The sequence below is a fragment of the Arachis stenosperma genome, chromosome 10 (assembly GCF_014773155.1).
Source record: "Arachis stenosperma cultivar V10309 chromosome 10, arast.V10309.gnm1.PFL2, whole genome shotgun sequence".
NCBI classification, from domain to species: domain Eukaryota; kingdom Viridiplantae; phylum Streptophyta; class Magnoliopsida; order Fabales; family Fabaceae; genus Arachis; species Arachis stenosperma.
The window spans coordinates 104,759,512-104,776,483 of record NC_080386.1 but is presented as its reverse complement, the minus strand read 5'-3'; the positions used below and the strand labels follow the sequence as shown (position 1 = coordinate 104,776,483).

The 16,972-nt window shown below is 31.9% G+C and overlaps 1 protein-coding gene across 1 annotated transcript; it reads right to left on the bottom strand.

Moving 5' to 3' along the window:
* Positions 1 to 12,481: 12,481 nt before the first annotated feature.
* On the bottom strand, positions 12,482 to 16,132 carry LOC130956565 (vegetative incompatibility protein HET-E-1). Its single transcript, XM_057883611.1, has 7 exons — positions 14,944 to 16,132; positions 14,776 to 14,866; positions 14,475 to 14,632; positions 14,297 to 14,348; positions 14,100 to 14,185; positions 13,919 to 14,012; positions 12,482 to 13,395 (listed from the first exon to the last, which is right to left on the bottom strand). Exons 1-7 carry the CDS (start codon positions 15,799 to 15,801, stop codon positions 12,836 to 12,838), a joined length of 1,899 nt encoding a protein of 632 aa, XP_057739594.1. The 5' UTR covers positions 15,802 to 16,132; the 3' UTR covers positions 12,482 to 12,835.
* Positions 16,133 to 16,972: the final 840 nt, after the last annotated feature.

Here is a 16,972-nt window from a genome sequence, read left to right as displayed (position 1 = left end):
TAAATAACTCTGATGATGACTAAGTAACTTCTTCTTTTTCTTCTCCTTCCACTTGATGATTAGAGCAATTAAGACACTTCACACATTCTTTCTTTCTTCCTATCTAGCTACTACTCTCAGATTTTCGATTTGATGATCATAATCATAGATTCCTTCATTTTAGATTGGGCCATTGGCTTCTGATTGTAACTTCTTCACCAATTTGCATTTAGCATTTCAGCACTAGGACCTAACACATTGCATGTATTTTTCGGATCGAAGGATAATTTCTATCATCATGATGTACAGTGTACACACACAAAATACAATTTGGTTTGATTTGATTTTTTGTGCTTCTTGTATAAAGGTACTTTATAAAAACTTGTGAAAAAAATGCCCAATTGTTAGTATATACCTAACTTTCTATTATGGTAACTACTATTCGCAGTAGTTTGTCACTTTCCTAAGTTTCTTAACTTATTCATGAATGGTGTCCGAAAATAAAAATTGTTCTCTAACGTACTTATTATTATATATATGTTTCCTCAACAATATATTATACTCGATTGTGAACAGTGATTATTTTATTATAATATTTTTCGTTTTTCAGATTTTGAGGTTTCTTTTTCATTTTTATTCAGTGACCATTTCTCTTACACAATAGTATATAGTACAAGTCTACAACATACCACAACAATTTTACATTTGAAATCAAAATCGATGATATTTTCGGCTCTGTAGCGTATTTACCATACCATTTTATTTTATAAAAGAACTTATCAAGTCAGATCAATTCCAAACTCGTTTTACAAAATTTGAACTGGACTGTCTGCTCAACTCATTAAGAAGCAAGCATAATAAAAAAGCTACATACAAGTTCAGTTAAGTTAACTAAAAACTCATGAGCTAACTTAAGCTCAGAAACCAGCTCAAATAGCACAAACATAATTTGTATAAATTGTAACTTATATGTAAAATATATATATATTTTGCAGTGATGCACACTTTTATATATTACTTATTATCACTAAGAATTAAATGTATAAAATAAATCATATATGAGCCTGATAAATGAGATAATAAATTGAACTTACCTATCTAGCTCTCACTAAAATTCAACCGTGCTTCATTTAATATATGAGTTTAAATTTAAGTTTAAGTTAGATTCACAAACTATATTTCAAATTTAATTAGTTAATGAGTGGAACTTATTAATAGATTACGAATTGAATAAAATAATTTCAAAATAAATACGTAAATTTATATATTGAAGGAGATATCGAATCTAATTTCAAAACTGAACCTAAACCCTAAGTATGTTGCATTGTTTAAAAGTGTGATGAAATACCTTTTCCACTACAACTACAAGGCTGAAATAACATATAATTATGGTTGTATGCCCGATTGCATCAGCACATGGAATTTGAATTTCAATTTATAAGAATTAAATATCTTATTATTTATTTTCAAATAGAAAAAGAAATACCCTTATCCTAAAAGTTTTTTTTTAAACACATTTATTAATACACGGTCTTAAATCTTAATGAACCTTTGCATGTAGTAACTCAATGAAAGCAAGCTTTGGAATTTCTTTCAGTGAAATTATCTATACTTGCAAACATTTGGAAATCATCAATTAATAATGACACTTTTAGAGAATGCAATTTGATTAAATGTTTCACAAGATCCTTCCAAACACCTGCCTTTGGTTGGAACAAAGAAAATAATAATACTTACGGATGATTTCATCGCTAAGTATTTCATCAAAATTTCAAAGGCTCAAGTTTAGAAATTTTTTTTTTAGACATACACACTCACACACACTAAATCTAGTTATTATTGGGGACTGATCCTGGGTGTAACTTGTTATGAGATAAATAAATTTGTCGCTCACACGTTCCTCAGACACCAAGGCCTAGGAGTAGGGGTGGCAACGGGGCGGGTAAGGGCGGGTAGGGGCGGATTTTTGCTCTACTCGATCCCGCCCCGTCGTACAAAAACCCGCATTGAACCCGTCCCACTTCTACCTGCGGGTAGTAAAATGTTAAACCCTAACCCGCTCCTACGGGTACCCGCCCCACCCCTACCCGCCCCTATAATTATTAAATCCAACAAATAAAATTAAATTTTAAAAATTATATAACCATTATTTATATACATAACATAAATAAAAGTAAAAATTAAAATATGATACAATATTATTAATCATTTTACTAATTATTTTATATATATTACATATATTATATATTAAAATATATGTATTAAGATATATATTATATATACCGGGGCGGATAGAAGCGGGTTTAACCTAAACCCGACCCCGTCCCGCCCCGCCTAAGAACCTGCCCCGTTAAAATCCGTCCTGGTGCGGGGCAGGTAATTACTCGCCCCGAATGGGTAGGGACAAGGTGAGTACCCGCGAGTTCGGGTAGTGTTGCCACCCCTACCTAGGAGTTTGGATGGAATTGTGTGGAAGCACACTCTGTTTGGTTCATAAACCCATGTTTGAACTCGATAAAGGAAATTTTTATCCTTGATCCATTATTAATAAATCAGCCTAAAACAAACTAACAACTTTAGGATCGGAAACAATTAAACTCAACAACTTCCCCATAAATGTCTCTAAACAAACCACTAAGAACCAGGATTTGCGAAGGGCTCTGAGAAACAAGCAAGGAATATGAATAACCATTTCAAACAAAAAAAAATTTGATATATACAAGTGACTCACTAGATCACAAGTACGCAATTATTATAAGAAATTATTAAAATAGCGACTGATTTTCGTGACCGAAAAAACTGGTTGCTAATAGTAACCATTTTAGTGACTGATATAGAATTTTTAGAACAAAAAAAATATTGATCACTAAATCGGTCACTAATAGCAACTCAATTAGCGACCGATAAGTTTTAATCCAACCAGAATAAACTTGGTCGCTAAAATCGGCCGCTCTTTTTTAATTTAACAACCGAATTAGCAACTAAAAGAAAAAGTAACATCTTTGGGACTGTTGGTCCCAAAATTGGTCACTATTTTTTATTTTAGTGACCGATTTTTCAATTGATAGTGAAATAGGGTGAAAAATTGTTTGGTCGCTAATTCGGTTGCTAATGCCCTGGTCACTAAATCAGTTACTAATTGTTAAGATAGCGACCGATTTTAGCGACCAACAAAATCTGTCACTAATAGCAAACGAATTAGTAACCGATAAATTTTTATACAACCAAAATAAAGTTGGTCACTAAAATCGGTCGCTATTTTTAATTTAGCGACTGAATTAGGAACAAAAATAAAAAAATAATGTCTTTGGAACTATTAGTCACAAAATTGATTGCTATTTTTTAATTTAGAGACCAATTTTGCAACCGATAGAAAAATAGGATAAAACCACTAAATTAGTCACTAAATCGATTACTAATTTAAATAAACTAATCAGTTACTGAATCGGTCATCAATTTAAATAAAGTTAGATAGCTACCGAGTTACCCCACTAATCCTAACTCACCCACACCATTCTCCTATTCCCCAGTTACGGAGTTACCATCGTCGTCTTCTCAGATAGCACCATTTTTTTCACCATTGCCTCCTCTGGTCACACCGCCTCCTCTGATCGTTGTTTCACCATCCAGATTCGCTTCTAGAGATCTGTCGTTGCTCATCCTTGCGTCGTTTTTTTCTCACTATTGCCTCCTCTGGTCTCACCGGCTTCTCTGCTCACTCCTTTGTCATAGGTCGTTGCATCGCCATCCAGATCCGGTGTTTCTTGTCATCGCATCGTTCTTTTCTCACAGCCGCCTCCACTGATAACTTCTTTGGCAACAACAACAACAATAATAGTCTTCCAGTGAAGCTTACATATGTATATTATTATTGACTTTGTACTATTTTTGTTGTTCTTCACTTTTGGTTCTGTTCGTTTTCGTCTAGTAGCAAAACTTGAGAAATTAAACCTCTGTATTTGTATTGAAGTTTTTTATTAGAGCAACATATTGTGATGAGATTTTTTTATTGTAGGCATTGCCTAAGGTGTGTTAATTTATTTATTTATTTATTTTTTAATTCATGATCCTTTTGTTGTTGCAAAAAATGTGGCATACTATTTTGTTTCTGTTTTTGTTTTTACAAAACTCTGAGGAAATAAATGTTAAGGATCCCACGCCATGAAATTAACAAGGTTTGTTATTCAATTTTATTAGAAAATTCTTTTGTTAATTAGAGATGGTTGTTATAACATGTTAATGATTATTTCGTTACATTTCAGGTCATTTGCCAAGAAATCTATATAGGAAAATATTTGTTTTATGTAGAACAATGACTTAAGGTAAGTGTCTTTATTCTTCAATGTTCAGATGAGTTCAACTTGAATAATTTTAGCTTGATTCTGAGTTAGTTTTATAGTTAGATCCACTCCAAAATGAAAATTGTTCATGACCTAGATTAGTTTTATGCCTCAAATAATATTTTGCAAATTAACTAATTAATGCATTTCATTATGTTTTCTTAATTGATGCTCTGCTTCTGATTATTGCACTTGTTGAGTTTATCATTGGAAGCTAATGAAAATTTGGATAAAGTGGTGGCTCTTGCTAAAGACCTTCAAACTGAGTTCAGGTATAGTGCTAGGTGTTTTTTTTATTGAGGATAACTTACCTATAGGTTCAAGGATTTTTGGGGGTTGAGTCTCTATATTAGTTTTAATTTATTTCTTATCTACCATCAACTGTACCAGAGACAATTTTTACATGTTACTTCTATTTCTCATGAATGCTTTGATGCCTATAATGTCTACTCCAACTTCGATTATCTATTACTTCATCAACAGCCATTAAATGTGAATTCTAATATTAAAATAGTTGACTTCTAGGAATAATTACAATATTTGCCCTCAATCAGAGCACAAGCTTCAAATTCATTGTGATTTGTGAATAAAATTTTTGGAACTTTCACGGTTAGAAAGACTTGCTTTTTGTGTTGCAGGTAACTGATGGATTCTTGGAGGAATCGAGGGAAGCACTTGCAATTGCTGAAACTGATGGTTTATTACATTATCATCATTTTCTCTTTATGAATCTCGCGGATGCCAAATGTGGATAATTTTGTTGTGTTTTGTGTGTCATAGGATGACTGTTCTACATAGTTGGTATGCATCGACACATTTTAAGGTTGCTTTTCTCTGTGGAAGCTCTTCTTTGAAGAAGTAGTTCAGATTGAAGTGTATATAACCAACATTAGTGTATTGGTTCAGAAATTTGAGGAGAGTGAAGATCCAGAAAATTATTTCCAGGCTCTTGTGTCATTAGCTAAAGAGGAAATTCAAAAAGGAAAGGTATTCTTAAGTTTAATTAGTTATTTCTAAATGCTAACTTGCGTGGCTTTGAATCTTAAATGACTTATTCAGTAGGTAGTTGGTATTTAGTATTTAAGGTAAAATAGTAGTTGCCTCATTTCTAATAAATGATAGTCCCAAAACATTTTCGTCTTGTATGTTGTTATTTCATATGGTGGCTGAAATTTTGCTTTAGTTCAGAAAGTAAAAAAAAATCCTGTCCAAGTAACCAAGCAAAGAATTTGACAGTCTCAGAATGTTTGGACTATTAAATGGTCCCATAATAGAACATGTTTTTTAAGTTTTTTTAATAACTGCTAAATAGTTCTTATCTAATTTTAATTACAAATTAATCCTTTATATATTATTTAATTATAAAATCTTTTTTTTTAATTTATAAATTATTATTTATCATTCATCTATCATCTTTATTAATAATAAAAAACAAAAATAATAACGAATTAAATCTTCCATTAATCGTAATAACTTTTTGGCAATCCTAATCGATTAAAATTTTATCTTTGATCTGTTACATCTGTATAGGGTTGTGAAATAGTGTTTCTTAGAAAATCATTCGATTGGAATTCAGGTTTCCATAAAATAATTGATTGAATTTTGCAAGACATGTGGGCTTTTTCTTATTCAATAGATTGTTTGTGTTACCCAATCGATTGAACTAATGTCTAGCAATATGGGTTTTCACAATTTAATCGATTAGTTGTGTTACCCAATCGATTGACTTATGCTATTAAATGATATATCAAAATCTAATTGATTGGAATCATAATACAATCGATTGAAGTTTGTACGGATTAATGGTATTTTCTTATTATTACAATTATTGACAAATTGTATTATCTGTGTAGCAAATTTTTCACTTTGATGTAGATAGCGGAGGAACTATCAAGAAAAATATTTTAAAAAGTATGAGGAAGTCTTGAAAGGAAATAAGGCTGAGGTTGTATAATGCTTTTTACGAGCTAACATTCACGACTGGAAAATATTGAGGACCGTCTGTCGGGAATTGATCGAGAGCATTGGAGATGGTTTCTTGGCAATCACGCCAAAGCTGAGACGAAGGTAATCTAGTATATCATTAGTACACAACAATACAATTTATGTTGCATTGAGTCTTTTTAAATCAGTTTCTCATGGCCCTTTGTCTCTGATGGACCAATAGGAGAAGTGCAAGATAAACGCGAATAATCGATCAAAACAACTATATACCCACACTGGCGGTTCAAAAAGTTTCGCACGGCGGATGGAAGAAGAGGTACTTTACTTTTTTATTCACTCTTTGGACTATCTCTGACTTAATTTTCCTTGATTTTGTGGAATACGGCAATGGCAAAAACTTTGTTGTTACAATCGGAACAACAAGGGAGGAGAGTCAGTAGAGGAGAGTTATGGATCACAGTGCATAAAAAAAAATATGGCTCCTATATCAATGATGAAGTAAGAGAAATTGGTGTAAGTACTACTTATTATAATTTATCGATAAAATTATGATCTCAAATAGGATAATAGTTTACTTCTATATGAAATGATATATGATATTTTCTTAATTTTATTGTGCCATTTATAAAATGATATATGATCGACAAATATTCAAATTTGAATCTGTATAATTTTTAGATTTCATAAATTTTTGGCACCATATTGATTATAATTTATATAAGCTTTATTGATAGAGAAAAAATGCAATTCTAAATTTCCAACGCAGTTGACACTTTTGCTCTTTTTAAGCCTTTGATAGTCTTTCTCGATGTAAGAAATTTGAGCTTTTTTCTTGGTTTTAGGATTTCTTTTGGTTAAATTGCTATTACTTATTGAATCATTATTTCAAAGCTTTGGTTAAAGGAAGATTGAACGCCAAGGTTTTGGTAGGGCCTGTTGACACTTAAAGGGTGAATACTAAGATATGGTAGGGTCTTGTAGGGAAGAAGATGTTGCTATTGTCTAATTATCTTAGAATTCATTTAGTTGATTCAACAAATTATGCTCTTCCTCATTTGTTTTTTGGTGATTTATATCGCTAGCTTATTTAATTATACATGTCATGAGATTTATTGTTTGTGTTATTTCTAAACCTAGATGAACGGATAATAGTTAACGAAGATCACAACAAATTTGGAGAGAGGAGGTTACTTTTGGTGTGCAAATTAAGTAATCTCAAGAGTAATTCGAGTGCATCATGATATGCTTATGGTTGAATTTCATCTGTGATTTCATTGATTTGTGGATTACAGGTCCTTAGTTATTGCTGCAAATTATATATATGCTACCTAGGACAGTTGTTAGTTAAGCATTAAAAAGACATGTCCTACATTGCATGAGATTTCAATCCTTAAGTAAAGTTTCACATTTCTTTGGAAAATTCTTTGTTTGTTATGTTTGAAATAATTCAGTTTCACTTGTCCCTTATTTCTTTTTATAGTGGTTGGCATTTCATGAAACAGATGCTCTATTTTGGTTGTTTTATGTAAATAACTTTTGAGACTAATTTTTTTCATTCATATTTTTGTGTTTTTTTAATGTGATGTAAGTGATACAGTTAATCGTCCTGTGTGGTGTGTTCTTGAAATGAGATGGACCCATCAACAAATTGATAGTATTTGCTAATTTGTGTCTGTAGGAAAGAATTGAAGAGATTGGGCAACATGATGAGTCTTCTAGAATGTTGTCTCAAAATGATTCCATTGCTCAGGTTTTCAAAAAAGAGAAACCGGGTAGAGTATGTGGTGTAGGTTTCGGACCGACTCCTAGTTAACTCTTTGGTCCGAATTCACTTGCGTCGGGCAATAGAGTCTGAAGGCAGAGGTAGAAGGCGAGAAGTTGAAGAGAAAGACGATGGAGGATGAGGCAGCAGGAGAGAAGAAAAAGAGGCAGGCGATGGAGAGTGCTCTGATTTATCTATTTCAATGGCAGGGTGAGGAGTTACGCCCAGACATCGCTGTAGAGATGCGTTTTGTGGAATGATAGAGTGAAATATAATATATTAGGATTGGAGATATTTTGGATTGATTACAATATTATTTTGAATTAGACTATACAACTCTTTGCAAGAGATTTGTTTTCTTCATATTTTCATGAATATATTATTTTGTTTTGTAGATAATCTTATTGTTTTTGCTACAAGTTTAGATACTAATGTTGAAAATATTAACCCTTTAAAATAATAGAAAATCTAAAAAGCAAAAAAAATAAATAGTTTTAATATTTTAAAAATATTGTACGATCTTTTTAGAAAAATCCAAATTTCAGATTTTTTTAAAATCTTTCCTAATTTAGCAGCGATTTTGTACCGCCAAAAAGTGCCACAGAGTTAGAAAAATCTATTCGATATTATGGCGATTTGCAACCGCCAATAACTGTGTTCGAAACTTGGTTCCGTTTTTGGGCGTTAATAAAACCGCCGGAAAACACGCATCAACTTGAAAACCTCTATGTAAATAGCGGCTAACCGCCGGTAAACATGCTGAAAATCGTGTCACTCTCATTTGGCAGTGGTTTGTTGAAACGATTACCGCAAAATTTTGATTTAGTGGTGGTTATACCAGTGGTTGCTGGGAACCGCCGTCAAACCTAATCCTGGCACCCATAACCATGGCGGTCCAGTTAGCTGTGGTATTTTGCGCTTCCCTTGTAGTGATGGGAGTTAGAATTCGGAAGAGTTATCATGAAAATGATGCAAAGACAGTGTATCTAGCAATCACACAAGTTGAAAAACAGGAAAAAATCCAGAAATTTTTTAAAGAGAGTCAAAAATTAAATATTTGTATAATTAAATATTGTATTATATAATTGATGATATTGTATATTATTATCATTATTTTAATAAAAAATTATTAATAAGTGTTATATTAAAATAGAAAGTTCTACTAAAAAATAATAATTTTAAATTTGATATTATTTATAATAACTAAAATTCTAATTTTCATCCTTTATTATTATAAATAATAAACATGAATAATATAAATAAGTTATTCTGATATTTTTCATATATGCATTTAAAATAAATTGCTAAAATTAGTAAACAAAATATGTAAAATATTCATACTAATATATAATTGATTTAATATATTATTATTTTAATATCATGAGAAAATAAATAAATGTTGAAATAATTTAATTTTTATGTATATATTTTTTTTACTATTCAATTAGAATTTGTTATAAAAATTAAAGTATTTTTTATATGATAATAGATTTAAGAGTTAAAGAAAAAATAAAAAAGATAGAAGAAACAATAAAAAAAGAATTTATCAAAACAAATGGTTACTAAAAAATAAAGAATAAAGGGAATAATTAAAAAAATTTGTTGATCAAAATAGTTGACCTAAAAAAATATAATACATTATTAATGTTCAAAATATAACAATTAGAATTTAAACCTAGGTCATGAGACTCAATTTTTTTTTATTAACTACTAGACTAACAACTCAATTTTAAAGAGGCCATGTCTCCATGACTCCTCTAAATCCGTCCCTGTTGTTGAAAAGAATATGTGACACCCCAACTCTCTAATCAGAAGCATTTTGCAGATGGTAAAGAAAAAATGGCAAGTTGTGGTCAGACATGTTTATAGAGAAGCAAATAGAGGCTGATTTCTTAGCAAAGAGTAGCCTAAAAATGTCTCTTGAGAGATGCAGTTATTCGGATTTATTTCCATGCTGTAACTTTGGGCGTTTGTCCCGCTTTCTCACCCAAAAAATAAAAAAAGTCAACACACATCATGAAGTTGAAATTTTCTTTCAGCGTGATATTAATTTAACATTCAAAAGTGAATGATAGGGAAAAAAACATAGAGTAGGCATTAGAATAAAGTCATACAAAAATTCAAAATAACAACAAAATGTGTGTTGATATAAAACTTTGCAAATATCTTAAAGACATTTGTTAAGATTATTTAGAATATAAATTTTAAATGTTTGTTCTTGAATAGGTGCAAAACAAAAGATATTCAAAACTTTAAATTTTTACAAAATCTTTTTATATTTAATATTTTAGGACACTTGTATGTTAAATATATTTATTAAAGATGTTTTGATACGAAGATGATGTTATGAATCATTATATAATTTTACATATTTAACTGAATAAATTTGATTAAACAATATGATAATTTACAATAATATTTTTATTGAAATATTCATCTATAAAAGCAGGTATGCTACACATACAAGTTTTTTTGGCTTATAAGTCTTACAAGTTGGCACAAACCCAGCAAAACACACGCGTATTACACTCCCACATTCAAGAGTAAATACACACACGTTACTCAACCACTTCCTGCTTTCAAAGCGTGCTACTCACCATTATGAACGACTCTTCTTCTTCTTCCTCGATGAAAATCACAACTGTCATTTTTCTTCGCGTTTCTCCTCCTCCTCCTCCTCTTCTTCCTTCTTCTTCTCCTCCTTCTTTGTGTTTCTCCTCATTTTTCTTCGTGTGTTTCATCTTTATCATCGTGTTTCTCCTCCTTCTTCTTTTGATTTTGCAACATTATGTATTTTTTTCTTTGTTTGATTTTTTTCTCTCAAAAAGAATTATGAGAATATGAAATAAGAAGATGAAGAAGAAGAAGCAACAGAAGATGAGGAGGAGGAAGAGGAAGAGTTCTGAATTATGCAGAACTCATCAGAATAAAAATACACCCAAATATCTTCATTTTACACCCAAATATCTTCATATTACACCCAAATATCTTCGTTTTTACACCCAAATTTGTTGCAGATATAGAAATGAGTTATGTTACGTGTACACTAAAATCAGTCACCAAAGTCAGCAAGGGCTGCAAAATATATCCAAAATACACCACAGAAGGACTGCAAAATATACCCAAAATACACCATATTAAAACAAGCATAAACTATAGAATGCAAATACAACTATAAAACCATCATAAAAAATAATAAAAACCAGATTCATGAATCATAACTAAACAGAAATTAAAACAATTCAACTAAAAGAATAAGACAATTCACCCTCTGTCAGATGAAAAGTCATAAACTGTAAATACACCCAAACTTTTATAAAAATATACCCGAATATTCCTGATCTACACCCGAACGTCTGATATAAAATAGACAAGATTATATTAATTCTAATCAGAACTAGTACATTAGATTCAATTCAAACAAGGAAGAATTAATAGCAAATTTTACAAGCAAGGTTCCCGCACTGATTCATTTGACAATCTGAAGTTGAATTATCCATTATCTTCAAAAACAATTTCAGAGTTTGATGTCAAAAAACAATGGAAATCGAGAATAACGAAGAAAGAGAACACAGAAAGAAAAGCACGTAAATGAAGAAGGAGAAAGAGAAGACAAGAAATTCGAAAAAGGAAACGAAATCCTTTCAAAAATTAAAAATCTGTTAGAGGCGCGTGAAACTTGTATGCATAACAAGCGTGTTTAAACGTACTATCAATTAAAGAACTTGTAAGACTTGTATAGCAAAATCACTTATATGTAGAGATTAACCCCTATAAAAAATGATGAAATCACATATTCACATAACTTTGAAATAAACAAACCCTCTGTCCACACCTCCAAAGATCTCCTATTTGAAATTAAAATATATTTTTTTAAAAAAAAATATTTATAAATATCCTAAGAAAATCTAAATAAAGTAGTTTAATTGTGCTAAAGAATTGTAATTTTATAAAAAAAATGTTAAGCACACTGGTGTACTGATATTTTAATAATTCTTAATCATTAATTTTAATTATAAAAAATGTATATAATATATAATTAAGATCAATGAATAAAATTCATCAAAATACTGATGTATTATACTTAAAACCTATATATGGGGAAAAGCATGTTACATAACATCACACAATCCTATGTCACATTTTTTGTCGGATGAATTAGACAATTCTTAAAATATTACAACATCACAAATTCATTCTCATTACATATTCACACACACTGTACTTAAAGGTTCTCATCCACTACTTAGTCTTATCAAATTTCAATTCCAAATTAAGCATAATAAAAAACACCATGCTTGCCACTTGAACTAAACCTCAACTGCTATCCCACTTTATTACGTCATTCGTTAAAGGAGCAACAACACAATGTCACAAAAGCCTTATTGGAACAGAACTTTAATTGCAACTTTTTTTATTTAAAAAAAAATGTGTACCTATCATGTAAGTTAACAAACAATATCCACACACAAAATTTGGACTCCTGGGCCTGACTCTACAAGCAGGACCACATTAAAATTAGTAGCATAATAATATTGTGAATGTACAAATCCCCGAAACATGTCAGAAGCTAATAACATCTAACATGAATTTAACAATCAAAGAAAGAAAATTTCTCTAGCTAAGTAGGAACAAAGCCTCAGACACCACCACCATCAATCAAAACTCCAATGCTTCAAATTTCTTTGCCAATTATTCTTGGAATCCAAGGCTTCAAGAATGTGGAACGCAAAAATCAAGAGGTGTCTTGTATTTGAGCAAGTTATTTTGGTTTTCCGAGCACCAAACAAGGCATATAACAACCCAGTTCCTAGAGCCTAACAGGCAATCCAAAGTTGTGGAATGTCTTGATGGTCCCGTCACAACCGGCCGCAACTATCGATAATCCCCATGTTTCTGACACACAGCCGTCATTACAAGGTTCCTTGGGGCGTAGCTGCGGCCGGCTGTGATGGAATTCATCATGCTCCGCAAGAGGTAAATCCCAACTAGGGAGCTTCTCCTCTGGCCATGTCATGGAACCGCGGCACGTGCCGTCAATGGAGAACCAACTACCTAAGGAAAAACGTTCCGAAAAACCAACTACCTTGGGAGCAGCTTCTAGCTGGTGTTGAGTTTCTGGGAAACAATGTGCAAAATTGTTGTAGGAGTTGCTACTTTCTGTGCTCATTCCTGACCAAGGTATCGCAACAGTAACACCCTTGGAGCAAAAGTACTCACAGGAATTGTTCGATTTTGCATGCTTGGATGAAGCATTTCCAAAGTCTTTGTAGTTCCAAATATATACACGAGAGTCATCTCCAACTGAAATTATATGTTTCTCGCTCGACATAAATGCACCTGATGTCTGACTTCCAGATTTTCGACGGCCTAAAGATAAAATTTTACGTTGTTAGAAATATAATCATTAATGTATTTCTTCTGATCTTGTCTGCTTAAATTTTTACCAACAAATAGTTTCATTACATGATATCAGAGCTTTTAAAACATAAAAAAAAAGGAAGAACTATCTTAATTTTGTCAATATTCTTGTGATTTTTCAATAAGGTCAGAAAGGGAATACATGTTATGTTATGTAACCTAAAACAGATTTTACAAAAATAAAACACACACATAGTCACATATACACACAAAAACAAGATTATTATAGGAGATGAGTCTAAATTTAAACAAAAAGATAAAAATTGATGATTACGCTTGCTTAGCAAAACAAAAAACAGAACATTTAGGAAATCCGTAACAATGACAAGTCCGCAAGTTCTTCAGGTTAACTAAAGATCTTATACAAATGAAGGTTGACAAACCACAAAACAAAAGTTGAAAAGTTATAAGAAAGAAAAATGAAGGTTTAAAATTTTGCAAACTATCCTAGCATTGGTATTGAGTGCTCTACCTTTAAATGTCTGAACAAGTTCCATGCCTTCTAATATTCGGACTTTGGAATCTTCTGATGTGATCATGACTCTTTGGTGGTTTTTCTTGGAAAACTGCAATGGAACCAAGTGTTGCAATATTAACAAAGTTAAGTATAAAATATGAAAATTCTTTTCAGTGAAGAATGTCGAGATCAAAACCTGAATTCCAGTGATCTTGTTGCGAGATGTTGATGTTCTCTTCTTTCCGCTAACATTAATCTGTGCCTCAAGATGGAAATGTTTGCCTAAATCATTAGTAATCAAATTTAGACACTTGTTTAATTCATTTCCTATCTTATTTTTTTCAGAAAACCAGGGATCATAACTATGGTAAACTCAAAGCTATAAGTACTTACCCGAAGCAACATAAAAGCGACATATGCCCGTAAGGGAACCAACAACAAATCCCTGCACAAATAAACAATCTAAGGTTCAAAATCCCCTTTGAATGTAAATTTTTATACTAAGAATAAGTGAAAAAGATCAAAAAGTTTTTTGACAAGATTTAGTTGAGTACTGATAACATTAACAAACCTTTCCATTTGGTTGGTAACTTATGGCAGTTATGACATCTCGAATGTCTGCCCAGTCAACCACTCGCTCTTCGCGCATTCCCCATATTCGAACTTTACCATCTATGGAGCCACTGATGAAGTAATTTTCATCAACAGGGTTGAATTGAATGCATGTCACTGCTTCCATGTAAATAAGAGATACAATAATTAAATATCATACTAAGTTATCCTAATAATGGTTCATATTATAGTTACAACTAAACAGAATTGGAAAGATCATTCTTAAAGAATGACATTAAAAGGGTTGGTTCTGAAATTACCATAATCTGTGTGATGGAAAACATGTAGACATTGATTACAACCAATCTGCCACATGCGAACAGTTTTATCCATTGAAGATGAAAGCAGAATCTGCATCAAGAGATATGATAGATCAGATTAACATTCAAACAGAACACATAAGAGAATTAATAACAAGTTAAACTCACATCTGAACTTGACCAAGCCAGATCCAAGACATCACTGGAATGACCACAAAATTCTTGCATTGGTGATTCCTCAATTTGGAAAATCTTGTTTGGGAACACAACAAAGGATTGAGTTTTAGGAGCAGAGTTGTGTGGTTTCACTTTGCTGTCAGCACTCTTAACTCCATTGAAGCAAAGACTGGATGCATCGGTGGATACGACACGCCAAATGCGAACAACGCCGTCTTGGCCTCCACTAGCAAGATAGCGGCCACTGGGACTAAATTTCATGGTCCAAATTAGGCCATCGTGAGCTCTAATATTCTGTCCAGTAAACAATGCACTCAATTCCATCCACCTCTTTTTAATCTGATTCACATTGATCCTTCTTGTAATTTTAGTACTTCCCTTATCCAATCTTGATCCAATTTTCATTCCATATGCAATGCGGTTCCACCAATTCTTCTTCTTTTTACTTGTACAAGTTCCAAATTCTCCAAAGTCTTGTTTGGGCAAAGTAACCGGTGAATTCTCCGGTCGTTTCTTAATTTCATCAAACAATGCTACGTCTTGAGAAGTAGGAGCACAAGAAATGGAAGCAGTTGAAGATGTGACATCATCAAAATCATTCATATTGTGCGAAGAAGAGACACTAACACTAACCATACCCATCCTCTGAAGAAACCTTTCCCTCCTTTCCTCCACACAAAGAGGCTCATTCATCCAAACCTCATAACCAAACTCATCATCATCATCATCGTGAGGTGGTGACAAACAATCCAGAGAATCAAAGAACACTTCATCTTCTCCACCATCATGAGAGAGCAGCATATCCTCCTTATATTGAAATCCCCTTAAATACCAATGTGAAACATACATGTCCAGTTTCCAAATCCCAAGCCAATAACAACACTTGTTTTCAGGTCAGTAACCATCATAAACAAACCAAGAAGAATCACAGAGCCCAAGAAGAGAAGTTTATGTGTGGACACACTCTTGATGGTAAGAATATATATATTGGAAAGTGGATTGAGACCGACCCTCCAACTATGGTGGTAGCTGGTGGTACAAGTCAATGGACAAGTGCAGTGAACCTTTGGTAAAGGAAACAAAACGAGAAAAAGGTAACAAGTGTCGTGTGGAGCAATGGTGTGAGAGTTTCTTGAGATCTGTGCCTTCTTTTGCTTCGTGGCTCTCTTCACAACACACGCTGCTGCTTCCTCTTTCTTTTCACAGTCTATCAAGGTTACACCTATGTCTCTTCCTTCCTTCCTTTCTTCCTCTCGTAACTAACCAACAACAATTTCACTATTAGAAACCAACTATGTGTGTGTCTTTCGTTCAATTTAAACTAATCAATCATCGCAATTTATTATAATCAAACTGTAGTAGTACTACTATTTTTCATTCATCCTATTATATCTACAATAAAATCCGCTATTAAAATTAGTAATTAATATAAAATATATATATATATTTATATATAAATATATAATAATTAATTTTAATATAAAAATAACAATTTTAATTTTTTTATCGGATGATAGAGTGAAGAGATCCAAAAAAAATTTGGAATTTTGAAAAAGCCAATTTCCATTTCGAGGCTAAAACGGTTACTTACACAAAGAATATTACTCTATTCTACTTTGCTTTTCAATATTCATATAGTCAAATACCAGCATGGCATTGGCAACATCAACAACAAACGATATGAGAATCTGCAAGCAAACTTGAAACATCACAAGTACTTTTTTTTGGCTGAAATATTGAAAACCAATGTCAAACTTTCGAGATAGCAGCGGTAGATTTGTTTTTTAATTCAAATTTTAAGGGGAGTTTTTAATTGGTGTAATTAAAAATCGTACACGTACATAATTCTATAATTCATGCAGTACTCCCAAAAAATTACTGTTCTCTCATTTAATAATATTTTAAAAAAAATAAAAAGCACTAAAATATATAAAATAATGCCTTCGATAGTAATATTTGTGTAACAAAAATAGTAAGTATATATAAAACATTAGTTATTAAATTAGTTATTATGAATGAA